This window comes from Pagrus pagrus, assembly GCF_965226575.1.
Source record: "Pagrus pagrus genome assembly, chromosome: 10".
Classification (NCBI taxonomy): Eukaryota; Metazoa; Chordata; class Actinopteri; order Spariformes; family Sparidae; genus Pagrus; species Pagrus pagrus.
In genome coordinates, this window is record NC_140194.1 from 2,860,321 (window position 1) to 2,878,969 (window position 18,649).

Genomic DNA, 18,649 nt, shown 5'->3' on the forward strand with positions numbered 1-18,649 from the left:
CAGGCTGTACCTGTCCTCGTCTTCTCTGCCAGGAGATGCAGAAATATTCATTACATGCATGAGGAGTTCTCTCTGGCAGCTCGTATTGATCCGGCCTCTCCTGTTCTTCAGCACGTATCGATCACATCGACTGCCTTTTTTTTTTAAAAGTCTGTAATGAGGCGCACACTGTGCCGAGTTTCCTGCCAGACTCTCAGGTTTGCATGTTAAAGGTCGGATCCGGTGTGGAAGGAGTTCATGTTCATTTCCTGCTCTGCAGCTTCGTCCGGTCGGGAGGTGAAGTTACTGTATCTTCTGAATAAACACGTCGAAGTCTCTCTGGTCACATCGCGCTGATCATCCGCTAGTCGCACAATGAAAAATATTCTTTCTCGTTAAATCAGAGCTCACATTCGTACACGTCGTCTTCACGAGGACCACTGGACAAACGCAGATGTGCAGCCGCTCCAGTGGAGTCTCAGCGATGACGATCTACAACGGTTACTTGCTTCACTTGGCTCAGTCTCTCCAGAATGATTCGGTTTAACTGCTTTTTAGTTGTAAGATTTAGTAGTTGTCATGTGAAACCAACAACTACCAGGAGACATCTGTGAGGTCTATCGGTCCCCTCATCTGTATTTATAACAACGAGCTCAAATCAGATAAGTTCAGTGAAATCACTGTAATCAGTGGGTGTGGGCGCAATACGACTACGGTCTAGACGATGCTCTCGGTTGCAGCAACGATTCAGCAGCAACCCAGAAGCGTCTTTTCCTGCTGCTCTGTGGAGAAGATGCAAGTTTATTTTTGACGGAAGCGGACGACAGCTGCGTCAACCTGCACTGAGTAGATCGAGTCAGACAGGAAGTCAGACAACAGCATAGTGCATCCGGTCAATTTTCAAAATAAAACCCCCGTGCAGCTACGTAGCCTATTCAACCACAGTAGAAGCACAGAAATCAAGGGGGAAATGACAAAGTAAACACAATCTGAGCAACATCAAGGGCTCCTGGTAGGATATGAAGCCGCGTGGAGGACCGAAACAAAATGGCGTGGACAACACGAGGTAGCAGAGACATGCCAAGTGCAATAAAAGCGTAAAATAAAGGGAGTTAGCTTAATCCACAGATCTGTAATGAAACTAGTCACCGGACGCAAAGATGGTGCCGGATGGTGCTCGCCAGTCTGCTAACTATCATTTAGCAGGCCAGCTTTCGTGGCTAGCTAACATGTTGATGCTCTAAACCTCTGAAACAAAACTCACATCCCCGATTGGTTCAGTGTTGAAGTGAAGAGCTCTGGTGTATCAGAGTTTTTTAGGGTTAGAAGTAATTTGTTATCTCACCACATAGCTAGCTCGCTAACAAGCTACATGTAGCAGCCATTTTAATGAACACGACATGCAGCTTAAAGACTTTTTCTCGACGACGCCCCAGCGACCAGAATAAAAACATCCTCTTCGTTTGTTCTTCTCTCAGTTGAACAGAACGAGCCGTGGCACCGACTTGTGAAACATTCCTTTATTATAAATAGATCATTTGTATAAAAAACTGCATGCTTCAATTCAACCATGGCATTTAGACATTTTCACAACCAAAAGCTACTTGTTCAATTAGCCGAAAAAACAGCGACGGACTCATCTCATAATGCAGGTCGACGGACGGACGACATGAGACAAGAACCAGAAATTTTCACAACCACAAGTTTTTTTTTTTTTTAAACGTACAATTAGAATAACAACAAATATGGTTGGTCCCCACAATTTCTTTTTTGTATTTCTTTTTGAAGACTTGTTTTAATTTTTTTTTTTTCCCCAGGTTACCATCCCGCTGCTTCCTCGCGGCCTCTCGGATGGTTTTGACTTGTGATCCTTTCAGGTTTTTGGCGCCGGTCAAGCCGGTTCCCTGCTGTCTGTAAACATAAAAACACCACACGTGTTGCTTCAGTTCGTCAGTCGTTCAGATTGTTCAGAGCGCCTCCTTTTTTTCTGTCTCGAGCTCTGACGACGTCTCCTCTGAGTCCGTCTGAACTCTCGTTAAATGTCCCGCGACGTCTTCGTGTCCAAGGCGTTGTTTTTTCACATGGCGTGGTTGGTGTAGCTGACGTAGGTGTTTTTTGTTGGCGGCACTGAGGAGAGAAAAACAAACAGCAGTTTGGTAAAATGGCGACTTCTCTGACCTTAAGTCAGGTTTAGTTCAGAGGCTGATTTCTGATCAGTGGATGTCAGAAGTCAACAGATAACGAGGCAGCAAAACTAACATTTGACTCTTGAGATTTTTGACACTTCTAGCGGCACCTTCAGGACATTTTTCAGGACTCTCAATACTTTAAGAACAGCATGATTAATCCTCTGAACACTGTGGACTTGGACTTTTGAAGCATTTGGACCAAACGAGCGTTTTAATCTGATGAAGTTAATCTGTAACTGAATCTTCCTCTCTGACTGAACGCTTCAGGATTACAGAGGAAGTTCAGGCCTGTGTGAGGCTGAGAAAGTAAAAGTGATGTGAGCTGCAGCTTGTTAGATTATAAGCAGATCAGTTCAGTCAGCACGTCTCTGATGAGTAAACAATCCGACGTCTCCCGGTTTTTCTGCTGACGGGCCGAGAAGCTGCTTTGAAGTGAAACTCTGAGCGGTAAACAGTTTGGCTTCATCAGATCTGGTCCCAGGTGACGTCTAAACAAAGTCGAGTCAACTTCCTGTTAACATCCTCATTACTGCAAAGAGGCTTCACTCTTACTCCGGCCGGTCTTTGTTCAGAGAATAATTAAAGGTGTTTGTGGTTCATCATCACGTGCTGCCTGTTTACTGTCTTCATCGCCATCAGACAGGAAGATTTATGTTTATGTTTCACGTATTCTCATCTCATTGCTGCATCAAATCTACAAAGCCACGTGAGCTCCACTGACGAACATCCGACGTAGAACGGATCAATGAATCTGTGATTGGACGCCGTCTTTCCAAGTCTGTTTGTCAACGTTTCTGTCCTATTTCAGCTGTAAGTGAAATTCAAACTGTAAATCAGAGGCTCTCAAAGTTTGATGATTGAGGACTGAACAGGAAGACCTGTGAACTAGTCGTGTGATCGGTCTCATGTCCCGCTTTTCGACCAGAGCAAACCCAAGTGCTGGTTCCAGGCTGGTTCAACCTTTAAGGAACCGGTTTGTTTTTCCACAGAGCCACTGTAGAGTCTCATCATTCAGTCACTGTATACGTCTCCTATGGTAAGAATTACTATGGCGGACTACATCGGCTCTTTAAACTTTTGTTTGTTCTCTGATGAGTCTTGGACAAAATAACTCCACCACCAGCCGCTAGACGTAAGGGATTATTCTGTTGGTTCTGCTGGAACCAGTTTTCCCAGCCCAGAGCCAGTTCTACCGCAAAGAACTGGTTCCAGATCTGAACCAGCACCTGAACCGACCTTGGTCGAACAGGTAATAATGTAATTTACGCATAAATAGAGGACTAACTTTTTATTCTACTTGCATCTTCGTCAGTCTTTCTGACCGGACACGGATCCAATTCTGTTTCGTCATGTCGAGTCGTGCTGAGTGACTGAAAACCCAACATTTCCTGATTTTGCTGCTTCATAATAAAAAGCTTTTAAATCATTATAAAACATTTATAGGAAATGAAGCGTGTTCATCACTGAATTAGCAGAGCTTTGCTTTGGAGAGGAAAAAGATTTACAGCTGCTCCTTTGAAGAACTGCTCAGGACGAGTTTAGTTACATTGATATAATAAATAAAGTAAGTATTGTTCTGATTTCATGGACCTGCTTCCACCTATTGAAAGGTGGTAGAGTCAGGAGCCCCTCAGCCCACTCACCGCTGGCCTCCACGCCCTCGCACAGCTCCGTCTTCACCTCGCCGTTGGGCCGCTCGGCCGCCAGCTGCGACAGCTTGCTGGTCATGGTGGCGGCGGTGACGATGGCCTTGAAGCTGCGTTTGCGTTTGGGGACGTTCTGCTCGGGGTGGAAGATGATGATGTAGACCTTCGGCATGTAGAGCATGCCCAGGGAGACGGAGGCGCTGAGGCTGAGGGAGACGGTCAGCGTGGCCGTCTGGATGTACATCTGGGGAGAAAGACAGAGGAGGGAGGAGTCACAGGGCGGCCAATGAGAGTCAGGAACACAGCAGGACGTCGTCTTTAATGATCATCACCATAACTATGAGAAACTTTTACTGTGAAGTGAAGATCTATTATTGTATTCTCGTGACTCACGTATCCGTCACTGAACTGGATTTCTGACAGTTTTGAAAACACTTTTTCTCTCGACTGCGTGCAGATAAAACCGGAAAAATGTACTTTAATGTTAATGTGAAGGTCTGAACTCAGCAGCAATAATCCCATCAGCCTTCATTAAAGCAACAGATGGTCGACTCCGCTCGCTTCATTTACTGGAATCAGTCTAGTGACTCGTGTTAGCGGCTGCTCGGGCCGATACTCTGGCTCCTGACCAGCCGTCACTTAAGAGTTTTTTTTAAACTCTCCAGCTGACTGGTGGGAAAGTCAAAGTGGTGAATAATATCCTGGTTGACAGTTTATTTGGCTTTTTAAAAAAATTATTATTATTATTATTACTGCTACTGCTCATAAAACTCAACACAGATCTTCACATTAAAAGCTGATCAGGACAGAGGAGCAATTACTGTTTTGAGCTGAGTTTTAATGTGAAACATCTGCAGGAAGTTATTGGCTTCAATGTCAGTAGCTTAATAAAACATGCCCGCTACGTAGGCTAAGGTCTCAGGAGGACTCAGCAGAGGAAGAAGTTGCTTTACTTTAGCTATGCAGCAGTACTCAGTTACACCTGTAACACACTTTAATGTGTAAAACTGTTGGAGTTTCCCTTTAAGTCTCAGTCGTATGCGTGTTTGACTGTCGGCGCTCCATCATGTGAGCAGCTGGACGATCATTAACTGATAATCTCTGTCTCTTTAAACAGGATCAACAACGGAGCAGAGAAACACCACGACGCTCTCTCTCTCTCCTCGTCTCAGTTTGACAGATGACCCTGAACGCATCATTAGGCTCCGTGCTGCGTTTATGAGCCAGTACGAGACTATTGATTCTCGGTGTTGTTATCTCTGTCTGCGGTGTGCTGTGAAGGCCTCTCGAGTGTAACTGCGGGTCTTTACTGACAGAAGGAGGCATTTAGAAAGCTGATCCACCGTCAGGCACACTGTGAACCTGAACCCAGCAATCTCCCCTCACTTCAGACTCCAGAGCTTTCAAAACCAAGCTCAAAATTAAAGTAACTATTTATTTATCTATTTACTTTTAGTGGTTAACAACAGAGCAACGGCAGCCGAGTGAAACCCTTCAGCCACAAGTGGAACAAAGTGGAGGCTGTGCTGAACATCTGGGGAGATAAATACCCAGATGTTGGACGTTTTCTTCTCTTTCATCATACATCCATGATGTACAGCGCAGTTAGCATCTCGTGATTGAAATCTGTGGCCACGGGGGGGCGCTGTTCAGCCAAAGTTACACTCACTTTAAATTATTAAAGCAACATTACGTAAAAAAACGCATTTTGTGAGAAGTAGCGCCCCCTTACTGTGGTAAATACAAATCCCAGGTCTGTAACAGTTTGTTAGATGTAATGTAGGTGCTGACTACAAACACAACTCATGACATCATAAGTATATTGAAGTAAACGTGTGTGTAACGCAACTGACACCGTTCACCCTGGTATGAGACATAATGTTGCTTTAAATGAATAAATATTAAGTCAGTAACAACAACAACAACAACAAAAAAACGCGTTTAAAATAGGAATTTGGTGTAAATCACTATGTTTAGCTTTATCGCAAATAACCGGTATTGACGATAACAGTCATAATTTAGAAATGCAATATTGATATTATGTTAATAATACACATGTGATAATATCATATGAATAATCCAGTGCCTCTTCAACATTTCCGCTTCTCTCCGTTCTCGTTTTACTGCTAACTCTCAGCTAGCTAGCGTGTAGCTGGATCTGCTGTGTGGCTGCGAGTCACTGGTTCGTTACTGCCGTGGAGCCGACAGACACTTTCTCTCCAGCTCTCTACAGTCGTGTTGTGAGTGTTATTAATTTACAAAAAACAGACGAAACACCCAATAAACAAGATGAATTTGACTGACAGCCATTTTGTTCAACGTTTCTATAGATATCGCGATAACACTGTTATCCTGAATTGTTTTGGCCAATGAAAATCTGATATGGTGACGACCTAATTCAAACCACCTGAGGATTTGATTGCAGATTAAATACAGCAGACGTTTCTTCCAGACTGGCGATGGATTACAGTCCTGTCCCTTTCACGTCCACTGGAGACGGATTTATGTAAATAGACGTCTGCTGCTCGCGTCTGATGGATGTGGTGGAAACTTTGTGTCTCTACTTTATTTTTTGAATATTGTGTTTTAATGACCGTGACACTCGTCCTGCTGCTCCTCAGACTTCAGAGGACGTCACACAAACAAACAAGAAGAAATCTTTTTGTCGTTTATACGTGATAATAAAGTCCATAACTGATGAAATGCAACAGCAAATATTATATTCACGTCAGTTATCAAGAAATACATGCAAAGCTGAAACCACAGAGCCTGAATGAGACGTCCACGTGGACGCTGAGGGCGAAAAGGTCGAGAGTTGTAACAGGAATCATTAAAGTCGTCCGTGTTCTCTCTCGTCATCGCCGTTGATCCTGATAAAAACTCGTTTTGGGGCGAAAACCAACCGCCTGCTGCGGCACGAAGAAACCGAGTTATTCAAGTTTGCTCCACAGCACACACACACACACACACACACACACAGCATGCAGAGCTCGACCAGGCAGCACAAACCTGTTTCCTCTTCCCACCCTCCAGCATCTGTCACAACACACCTGTGCACACGCTCCCACACAAACACCGCCCAGCCGTCACCGCTGCCCAGAGACCACCCACGTCGTCATGGCAACCACCCCACGTTAAGTCGATGCCCGGGTTAATGGTCCTCTGACTGAGCGTCGAACTGACGGCGGGGGGAATCCTCGACGGGGGGGAGCTCGGCTCAGCCAACAGGACGGGGAAAAAAAGGAAGGAGAGGAAGGAAGGGAAAAAGGAAAACGAGGCGACAGATGGCGAGTTTTCCCCCCCGAGAGCCCCAGAAACAACGACGACGGTGATTCCAGCAAGGCATCAAGGAATCATTATGAAAATGTATGACAGACAGCGAAGCATAAACTCGTTTGTGGGCCTGAGAGAAAGAACAAGCTCTAAAGTGATTTATGCGGTCGCTCCGACTCAAGCTGTCACTGCAAAAAACCATCGCCAGGAACGGTGTGAAGGTCAGACGAGTGTGAAGACGTGTTGGAGGAACAGCACTCTGTTATGAAAGTCACATTAAGGGATGTTTTGTTTCCTCCTACAGCAGAAGGACACGGACCTTTTTCAGGAACCTGCTGTGTGGAGAAATGTGTCTGTAATGACAATATTTCCATCTGATGGAGCCTTGAAAAAAGTTTTGGTTTCGCTCGGTGTGAGAAACTTTAAATCCTCTGAAAGGGGAAGTTTATAAAAGGTTCGGGGAGGTTAATGGAGGGCTGAGTCCGGTGACCGGACGGCTCTGTGTCTCTGTGACCTGGACGCCACCTTCCCGCCTGATCAAAGCAGCTGGTTCAGAGCTCAGCACTGTGGGAGTCTGAGCGGAGAGCAGCTGAGGCCCCGAGTGAAACTGGAGCAGCTATAATCTGAACGTCAGAAGAGACCAGGTGGAAGAACCAGACGGGCTCATACGATGAAAGAATATGCAGCACAGTTAACGCATTTTTCATCGTTTTGGGAGACTGCGATTGCCCCAGAGAGCTCGGGAAAGGAATAAAACTCCTAACTGTCGGAGGAAGTCTGATGTATATTCAGACGGATCAGAAGTTTCAGTTTTTGTTGGTGATGTGATTCAGCTCATTCCTGATCACCTGTGTCTCCTCATCTGGCCTGGAGCAAACTTTCCCCTCATACAAGTAAGAAAAAAAGCAAAAGACACGCTGCGTAAATGACGGCTATGGATGGCAGGCAATAACACCGCGGCTGCTATTGACTTTTCTCTCCACAAGTCTGAGGCTCATAACGAAGATAAGCAGCGGAGCAAAGCTAATCGCTGCTCACACACAGTTTTTATAAAGAGGAGCAGAATAAATTGGTCGCAGTCAGAAGGCATCGACAGCAGGTTTTAATGTTGTTCGTCACGACAACAACAAAACATGGAGCAGCGAGTGAATTGTCCTGCAAAGACGGGCCGTACAAACAACTGAAGAAATGAGACTTTCATTAAAAAATCTATACGTAATGTTTATATGATTGTTGGTGGCAAAAGTCCACACGTCGTTTCCTCCAGTAGAAGTTCAGATACTAAAGAAAAGACTGGTAAAAACTTTTTTACATCATGTATGAATATAAAAAAAATACAGATAGAAAAACTGTGACCTTAAAAATGTGGTTTCAAAGCTGCGGACGGTCCGACGGTGCCGTAAATCTTCAGAAACTTTACGTCTGAATGGATCACACCGATCCATTTGTTTTAATTTGGCTGATGAGGAGTTTAAAGACATCCTTCATTGAGTTTACAGATGAGGTTTTGAGTCAGCACTCTTACACACTCGCCTCAGTACTCTGATTACTCTGACTCTTCACCTTGAAGGAACAGTCCACAGCTGTTTAAGCTATCGTGTGCGGTTTGGTTACACCTGGAGAAACATGTGCGAGGACTGAGGCATATTCTTGTCTAATTTCTACCCTCCCAGATAAATCCTGGCAGTGTAGCGGTTGTTGGCGCAGATAATAACACTAATAATAGCACCGTTAGCATATTAATATGATAAAGTAGCTCATCAGTCGAGGTCAGAAGAGTTAGATTCCCCGGAGGAGCAGCTGTGGGCGGAAGCTGCATGTTAATCTTCTCTGGGATCCTCCGGCTGGATATCAAAGCCCGGCTCATTATGTATGGAGGCAGCGTGACTCTCTCCCAGCGGCCCCGACTCCTCTCCGTCTACCTGTGAACGGGAACGCCTCCTCGGGCAGCCGGTGGTGCGTTCAGGGCCCAGCACTTCTGATGTGCTTATTAGTCATTCTCTGGCTTCTCTCTCGCTCTCTGTTGGCCTCAGCTGGAGCCGGCACACAGTCGACTGCTGCTGCTGCTGTAAATGTCACGAGCGAGCGTCCTGCTCCAGATTCACAACCGGACCTGAAAGATCAGCTGATTAGTTCAGGTTCAACACAGTTACGATGGAGTCTAATTATCTTCGGGTCTATTTTCGGACTGGCTAAAACTTAATTTATGCACGTCAATCACTGGGACAAATGGACAAAATGTTTTAAACACGTTTTTCTTCTTCTTCTTCTTCTTCTTCTTCTTCTTCTTCTTCTTCTTCTTCTCCTCCTTTGCTTCATGAATGAAATGACTGTGGTCACATGCGGTCCAGACCAGCTCTGAATGTGAGTTATCAGACGCGTCCTGAATGCCTTCACACCTGTGTTCACAGCTGTTCACTTGTGTTCAGATCACGCAGGGCGGGTTTGGTAAATGCAGGTCTGAACCGGGCCAGATCAGAAAAGCGCTCCGCGTGTCGGTGACGTTTGTCGATTTAAATCCGTCCAAGATGAATTTGACTGTGAAGCGTTTCAAACCCAGACGCTGAATATTTGACAGAGCTGAGGGCGCTCACACGCTGAATATCTCAGCCCACAAATAGACATTCGGCTTCTTAAATAACACGGTGAGAGGCTGACAAAGTGTCGGCGAGTGTACGGCGGGTTAATATTACTGAACGGGGCGACAGAAACGCTCTGCTGTCATCTTCATCGACTGGATGTTCAACCTTAAAGTACAAAATGAAGATCTGCAGCGAGGACGGGGATCAATAAACGCTCTGTTTCAGAGCTGTGTTTTAATAAGTCACTTTAATGAAGAGCTTTATCTTTATTAAGTTACTCTACACTCCCGCAGAGCGACAGAGGAGGAGGAGGAGGGGAGGTTTACAGCCCGACTGTTTCAGGCTGCTGAGAGGATGAAACAGAAACGATGACAGACGTTCCTTCCTGATCGGGTCTTATCAGTCAGACCTCGTGCCTCTAACACCGTATCCTCTCCTGGAAGAAAACAAAGACATCAGCCTGGCTACCAGTGGTTCATTTGACATGGATAAAGAAATTACAGGCGTCGCCGGCCTTGTCGTTTGTGCAGGCGGCTGTTGTGCAGCTAACTTCTGAGAGACAATTCATGAGACGAGCTGTTATGAGAGCGATTTGTGAATGTTCCTCTGTTTAGCAGCGTCCTCGACCCTACATGAAGCGCCAAAACTGGTGCCTGTCCGTCCTGATCGACTTCAGCGGAAAGAAATGTAGCTTTGCGTGTGGAGGGAGGACGATACGGCACGTTTTGTACAAATGTCGATACGGTAGGACTTCTGGTGGCGCTAAAACATAATGGACGTGCAGCGGTGAGCTCCTCGGAGCCGGTTTGTGAAGGACCTCCTATCCTCTCATTATAAAAAAGCATCGAAACCAGTTCAATGTAAGTATTAAAGGAGGAAGATTGCGAGGGAGTCATAAGCCGAACATGACAATTAACAAAACACAGGAAAACTGAGCAAAAAGAGGATGGCGACAGTGAAGAAACAACGACAGGAGAAGCTAACCAGAGCGCTCTGCTGGAGAGTCCGACCTTATCTCTCTTTACTGAGTTTAAAGACGAAGTTTTGCTCGAGCTGCAGAGTCAAAACACAAGCAGAGCAGAGGCACAAACCCGGATGGCAGACCTGGAGTCGGCCTGCCTCGAGATGAACGCCACGCTGCTGGAGTGACGGAAGATAAAGACGGGAGATCAGACACTGAACTTGTGACTGAGCCATTTAAAAAAACAGCTGTGGATATGTGGCGCTCCACGACCTCGACTCAGAGATCAATAATAGTTCATTTCCTACAGTTTAATGTCAATGAACCGGTCCTGAAGAATGCAGAGGCAGCAGAGGAGTTAACTCAACGGCGAGCGACTTTACTTTGACAACTGATGCCTGAATATGACACGTACGTATAGATGCATCTGTGGTTTGTAGAAATGCTGACTGATAACATTTCATCCTGTTGACTGTGCTGTAGTGTGGATGAAGCCTCACAGGTCCACTTATAGCTGCAAATATACAGCGGTGTTTAAATTATATTCCTCTTTTACTTTTACATTTGCAGCATTAACTCACGAAATTCCCTCAAAGTGCTTCTTTCATCACAGTCAGCGCGCCCCACATGCAGACGCGACTGCACGCTGACGCTCACATAAACACATTCATCGCTAAAGACGCTGAATCTCTGATGTCTGAGCCCGGAGGTGACGCGTCCTGCAACACGACATCAAACCCACAGAGTTACCTCAGTGGGCTTCCAGGAAGGAAGAAGAAGAAAGTGAAACGTTCATTAAAAAAAAAACCCATAAAGGTGACTTCTTTTTTTCCTTCCTGAAGCAGCTGCGTCTGACAATTATCGTCACTTTCTGGCAGACAAACAACAATCAGTCGCTCTGTACGCTGTCATTAGGCAGGTTTGAGAGAAGGGAGGGTTTACATGTCTCGCAGTCTTTTGTTTCTTCAGTTTTAGCTCAATTATCTCGACCCATGGGCGGATACTGGCCACAGCTGAGATCTGATTGGCACCAGAAGTCCCCATGTTCACTTCAAAGCACTTAATTGGCTGAATTTTGAAAGAATAAATGACATTTGAACGAATAACAATGTTGTCTGGTGCCTGAGCTTTGTGTCGTTTCAAAGACAAAACCAGGTTAATGTGCAGACATGAAATTTAGCGTCTAACACACACAGACCTCCCACATTACACCCGGTCCTGCTGTGTTAAGTACGATCCTGTGATTTAGAAAAATGTAAAGCAGACATTTGTCTTTAAATTGTCCACAAAGCTGGACCAGATGAGCAGAGAGCCCCTGCTGAGAAATATACAGTTTTTCACTTTCAGCTTTAAAGTCGCTGTGTGTCAGAGAAATGATGATGATGAAACTCCAGGAAATGATTTTTTTTCTCCAAAGAAGATATAAAGCATCGAGGAGTGAAAGAGTTGATAGATGGGAAAAAAAAAAACAGTCAAATAAATGTGGAGGAGCCTGACAGAGAGACGAAGAGCTCAGGAAAAATGTTTTTCTGAAAAATTCACCACAGAGTCTAAAAAAGTGTCGAACTGCTGGGAGTGTTTGCACGAATCTTTCCTTAGAAAAGTGAAGCTCGTGGGCAAAATATCACCTCACGGAAAGAATTAAGACCCCGAATCCACCTGCTATCAACATGTGATCTGCATCTACAACAAAAATCAAAAGTGTAGTTAACGTTTGCGTCGTGTTTCTTCTCACGCTCGCTGTTCGAGTGCAGCAGCTGCAGATTTCTTATTTGAAGATAAACTGAACCTGGACGAGAATCTGCGAGCAGCTGAGTGGGAGTTACAGCTACTGAAAAGGCCAAACCGACAGTCGATCAACAGCGCTGATCCCTCGCTAAATGAACAGGGCTGACCTCTGACCTCCCGCAGTCTACTTCCTGGCGGGGTTGACATTTAGCTTTAAGAGAAACTCCAACATCACTTCAATCTATTCTCTGCCTTTGATTCCTGCTTGCGTGTAAACTGAGCTAAAAAGTCTCCGGCTGTTTTTCTTTCGGGCTTTTGTTCCCCTGTATGATCCAACATCCAGGATCCCTCCCTGCTCGACCTGAGAGTTCAAACATGTTGTTGGGATCTCCATCGTGAACCATGAGATGGGGTCACGTTGTGCCGGGGGAGGTCGAGAACAAAACACAAAATCATCCTGAATCGAGGCAACAAGAGTTTCTGTTCGAACGATTTCGCTGCATAAATCAACTCAGACTTGACGTGGATTTACATTTTAAATGTTGACTCTGACGTACGGCGGTTTATTGATACACCTGGTCTGATTATGTGAAACCTGTCACATTATTCTCATGTTTACAGCAGGAAGCTCTGGTCGGTTTGAGCTACAGCAGCAGAGCGGATGTACAACAGTGTTCAGTGAATAATGGATAAGAAGGCCTGAGGCGGTTGTTGCGTCTCTCTCTACAATTAACTGTGTGGATGCTCCGAGGTCTGAAAAACCAACAGTGCATCTGCTGCTCTGTGTTTACAGAAAAATATTAAATACGTTCGATTTTTCTGTTTAATCATCTTGGAAATCTCCGGTTCTTCCTACTCCGTGTCTGCTGGGTGCAGTTTTTCAGTCAGAACCGGAGATTTGTTGCAGGAGAGGCGTCTTCTGTCTGCGGACTTCTGTTCTCGGATGCCTCGGGGAGGGAAAAGCCGCCGGCTGCTTGATGTGACACCTCAGTCTGTTTGGGGGACGGTGATGTAATCTTCATCTGAGCGTGTCTGAGTGTTCGGTCTAGATCTGCTGCATCAGTCTTTTTCTCGGGGTAAAAATAACACGAGGTAAAAACTGAGACTGCTGTCGGCCATTTCCAGTCCCTGTCAGATCAGAGTAAACCTGAACATGTCGGATACGCTCTTCTCCTCAAGACTGCACCTGTTAGCTTTTTCTGGGGTCATCGTACGTGATATTCTTACCCGGCTGCTCCCAGTCGTCATTATTTGACTCGTTCAAATGATCGGTTAAGAAAAATTTGAGAAAACTGCTTCAAGCTTTTGTGCTGCTGTTACTAATTTCCCTCACACAGTCTTGAAAAATTTGATTTCATGTCCAAAATGTCATCATCAGTCGTGCAGAGTTCCCAGTTCACATCCCAAACATCCCCTTCAGATGCTCAGTAACTGAACAGTAGCAACAGAAAAAGACTGATAAACTATATTTAGAGGAGATCTCAGCGAATCGCTCCACCTGTCCTCTAGATCTCCCCACAGACACGATAATGAGCAAAATCCTCCATCTGGCAGCTCCCTCACTGCAAACTCAACCCAAAAAACTGTTGTCTGAATGTGCTAAATTTAATTCTGCTCTAATTAGTTTTGTGTCGAGAGGCTGCAGAGCAGACTGGGCTGCGCCTGTGGTGATCAGAAACTAATCAATCATCAATCAGTCAGTCAGAACAGAGTGTGGCCTTCAGTTAGGCCCAATCTCATTTACAAGTTTTACCCCCGACCCCCCTCAGAACAGAGATACAACGAGCAGCGGTTCAAATTTCTCCCCTATGAAATGTGACAACCCCCTCAAGACCCTCAGACGTCGTCAGTCGACGACAGTGTTGGCGTTTTGGCCGGACATTTTCAATATGGCGTCTTCGGCTGCAGGGAGGTCTAATGTTAGCAGTGCTTTATAGGCTAACATTAGCAACCCGTGCTCCTACCCTGCCAGTCTGCACTGATACTAGAGGAGCGGTGCAGCAACTTCACTGCTGGACTGAAGTTATATTTCAGGCCTCATGTACCATCAAAGGTGGGGATGCAACATTGAAATACGTCAAAATGCACAAATCAGCAGTAGCAATGTAACGTTAGCGAGTTAGCTGGTTAGCTGGTTAGCTCCTGAGACATCAACAAACTAAACAAACGGTTCTTCCCTCTTATTTCTTATAGCTTAATGTCTATTAGTTCAGCAGTGACATGCCAGCAAAAATGGCGCCTTGACGAGCGTAGCAACTGATTTAAGCTGAAAATGTCAGATCAAGTTCTCATTATTAACGGCCAAAATTCATTAAGAAGTGGACACGGTTTGCTTTAAAACTCCCAAAACCCCACAGAGCAGTGTGTGAAGTCCTTTTCTCATGATTAATTATCTCGTTAACTTGGAAAAACAACATTTCGTAGTGACATAAATAACTCGTTATCGAAGAGGGAGGAAATATTATGTCTGACCCGTGACCGTTGAGGACTCTTGTACGATCCCCGCCACGTTCAACTTGTCTTTGGAAATGACAACGAATGGCGAGCTCAGCAGCGTGTGCGGCAGCTCGCTGTCCGCCGTCATTGTTGTGTGAACGTGTGTGTTAAAGGGTGAATGAGCATCATTCACAGAGTAACGGAGCCTCACTGGGCTCCTCTAACTGTCTCAACCATACGTCTGTGTATCAGGATACATCCTTGCAAGTTTTCACAAATATAACCCAAAAAAAAGAAAAACAGAAAAGAAAAAACATTATTCCAAACTCATCATGCTGTCATTAGTGTCACACAGCAACATGTATGTGCGTGAGTAAGTGTAGATGCTGCTGACACTGTATGTTTCCATTTATAAACTCTGCTGCGGGGCAGAACGTTACATTAAACCGCGCCAGTACATTATTTATCAGAGAGGAACACTCACCCGCTCTGCCGACTGTGCCGTGCCAAAGAAGATGGGGATGAAGGCGAGCCAGATGATGCAGGTTGTGTACATAGTAAATCCAATGGGTTTGGCCTCGTTGAAGGTCTCTGGCACGCCGCGCGTCTTGATGGCGTAAACAGTGCATGTGACCATCAAGAGGATGCTGTATCCCAGCGAGCAGATGAGCGACAGGTCGGAGATGTCGCACTTGAGCACGCCGCGAGCGTTCCCGGGATCCTGCGTGCGCTGCTCGCCGTAGTCCACAAAGGTGTGCGGCGGGTCGGCAGCGAACCACACGAGGACACCCAGCAGCTGGACCGAGATCAGAGAGAAGGTGATGACCAGCTGGGAGGCTGGTGAGATGAAGCGTGGCGCCGTCACCGCCTTCTTGCCCTGCTCGAAGATGCGGTGGATGCGGTTGGTCTTGGTGAGCAGAGCGGCGTTGCTGAAACACATGCCGAGGCCCAGGAAGATTCGACGGAAGGAGCAGACGGCAACATCAGGCGCAGCGATCATGGGGAACGTGATGATGTAACACAGGAAGATGCCCGTCAGAAGCACGTAACTCATCTCCCGTCCAGAGGCGCGAACAATGGGGGTGTCATTGTAGCGGACGAAGGTGACGATGACAAAGGTGGTGGCGATGATGCCCAGAATGGAGATGAAGACGGGCAACAGGGCCCAGGGCGAGTGCCACTCCAGCTTGATGATGGGGATGGGCTGGCAGCCCGTGCGGTTCTGGTTGGGTCTCTTCTCGTAGGAGCAAAGCTCGCAGGTGAACTCGCTGGCCTGGAAGTGGTATCCCTCGCAGCGCTCGCAGTGCCAGCAGCACGGGACGCCCTTCACCACCTTCTTCCTCTCGCCGGTCCGGCAGGGCAGGCTGCACACCGAGGCCGGCAGGGACGGGTCGCCGGTGGTCCACTGCATGACGTCCACCTGAAGGAGGAACCAGGCGGGTCAACACCTTCGTCTTCAGACAGAGAAGCTGAGCAACATCACAATCATCACAGAACGACATGTTTGTTTAACCATCGCTCTAAAGCAGAGTAAATAAATGTGCAGGTAACCATAGCAACAGTACTGATGCTTCAGGCTCCGTTAACTGACGACACACACACACACACACACACACACACACACACACACACACACACACTCTGACACGGAGGTGGATTTAAACACAGCTGATTTTTCCTTCCTCTTGGTCAGTGGAGGGAAAACAACTCCCAGGTGTCGACCTCAACACAACAACGACTCCCACACAGAGTCAACATAGATTCATAATGTGGAAATATTGCAGGAGTTTACAAAGTTAAGAGAGACGGTCACACCGGAGGGATCACAGAACTGCCCCCTGCTGGTCAAGATGGCTGTTCATTATTACTTTTCTTGGTGACGTTTGGGAAAAATGTGTGTTTCAAGTAGTTTAAGTAGTTCGACTCGTGATCAGCGGGAGGCAACTCTGCACTCAAATCATCTTATGACGGTTTCTTTTATAAATGAAGCTTTCCCTCCTGCTGATGTGTTTTTCTTTTGATGCAGAACAAATCTCTGCTGCAGCGCTTCAGACAGACTGAGGACCAACAAATGATCTTTATCTTTCATGGAGGAAACATCGTGCTTCAATAAGTAAAGTTAACCTGCTTCTTTCGGTTTGTTAACAAAGAGAAGGTTTAGTTTAACCTCCAACAGACGACTATTTTGCTTTAACTTTAACTCTGAGGTTAAATGCACGGAGAACAATGACAACATCCGCTCATTTCCCAGAAAAACGAAGGTCGAATCGAGGCACAAAGGAAGCACATCTTCCAGAAAGAGACACTGTTTTCCCCGGTCTCCACCCTCAGGTAACAGTGGAACAACTGGAATAATTGGACTTGCATTTCTATAGCGCTTTTCCAGTCTATAGACCGCTCACGCTGGGGGAGCCGGGGATTTGAACCAGCTACCTTTCGATTCCTAGAGCTACTGTGGCAACTCTACACTGCGAAAGAAAAGTAGAAAAGAAAATGTTGAGATAATTTCTGTTTCTTATGTAAAGTCTGCCACTTCGATGTTTCTGTCAATCGTTGGGGAAGGAACAAAAAAATGAATGAATTAATGAATGAATGAAAATGTAATAGATCGAGATTACTGTTCCTTACGTTCAGATGCAGCTGATTGGTCCAGTGTCCGATGACCTTGTACTCTGCCGTCGACCTGTTGTTGATCTGGTACTGGAAGATGTCGTAGCGTCCGGGGGCGTCGCCGTTCTCGTTAAAGGTGACCGGAGTCCCTGCACTTCCTGTAAAGACATAAAGACACAGAAAAAGACTCAGGTGTTGCTCAGGTGTCTCCAGGTAACACACCAACCTCACCTTCACTGTTTTCTTCTGCAGTAAGCGTGGCGTGTGTTCGGTGTGTTACAGGCTTCACACGATGAAATGATGCAGTCTGTGTGAGCAAAGTGTTGTTTTTGTTTGTCTGCCTGTGTCGTCTTCAGGAAAGCAGCGAGCTTTTTATTTCCTCTGGTGTCTCGTTGAGTTTTCCTCTCAGTCTGAATCATCTTATCACAGTTTCTGCGCCGCCTCGTCACCAAAACAGCCTCACGAACGTCTTGTTGCCATATTGACTAAATCCCTCCTGCCAAGTTAAAATCACATGCTGTCTGACACTGTTCACACTCAGCCTGCACTTTAATAATAATAATAAAAGAAAAACATCCGCACAAACATTTTCATCTCAACCGTCGACCTCCGTCAGACTCAAATGTTTTCGGCATTTCTCCTGAGCAGTGATGTAAAAACTGCCACAGTGTTGAGACCACGAGGAATAATGATATCCTGACATTTTACATATCGTCTTTCATCGTGTTTTCTCACGTGTGACTCTTAACAAAATAAGTTATTATGGTGTTTTATTCAGTTTAACTCATGATCCTTTTTAACTTTAGTTGTGAATGTGAATGAGCTCAAACTGAAAAGTCGTTATCTACTCACCACCATGCCGACTGAAAGGGAAGTTTCGTGGTCAACGAAACATTTCTGGAGCTTCACAACAAAACAGGGTTGCTACATTCTAACAAACACCTTAATTATAGTCTGCAGGAGCCCCGAGATCCCAAATTGATTTGAAAAGACTTGATTTACACCCTTGATGGGCGGTCCAGGTCGTGCACTTCAGACGGGGGGATGCCTTTTGGCTTAAAGAGTGTGTAAATAACAATCATATAATAAATCATTTTGAGATCTCTGGCTTTCCAGAGACTTGCCCTGCGTGTCAATACTCATACTACCATAAAGAAAAGATTTAGCGTGTCTCAATATGACGTATGTGAAATGCAGTACGCCAAAAATACCAGGATGTCCTTCTGCATCCGTCATATTTTGCAG

The 18,649-nt window shown here is 45.8% G+C and overlaps 1 protein-coding gene across 1 annotated transcript in view; it reads right to left on the bottom strand.

The window, feature by feature from the left end:
* Nucleotides 1-1,484: 1,484 nt before the first annotated feature.
* grm8b (glutamate receptor, metabotropic 8b) overlaps nucleotides 1,485-18,649 on the bottom strand; it is a 167,416-nt gene continuing 150,251 nt past the window's right edge. The window contains exons 8-11 of the mRNA XM_084365414.1: nucleotides 17,423-17,562; nucleotides 15,279-16,214; nucleotides 3,812-4,058; nucleotides 1,485-2,106 (exon numbers count right to left, since the gene is read on the bottom strand). Of these exons, the coding sequence (XP_084221540.1) occupies nucleotides 2,057-2,106; nucleotides 3,812-4,058; nucleotides 15,279-16,214; nucleotides 17,423-17,562 (1,373 nt within the window). The 3' untranslated portion in view covers nucleotides 1,485-2,056. The remainder of the gene's footprint in view (nucleotides 2,107-3,811; nucleotides 4,059-15,278; nucleotides 16,215-17,422; nucleotides 17,563-18,649) is intronic.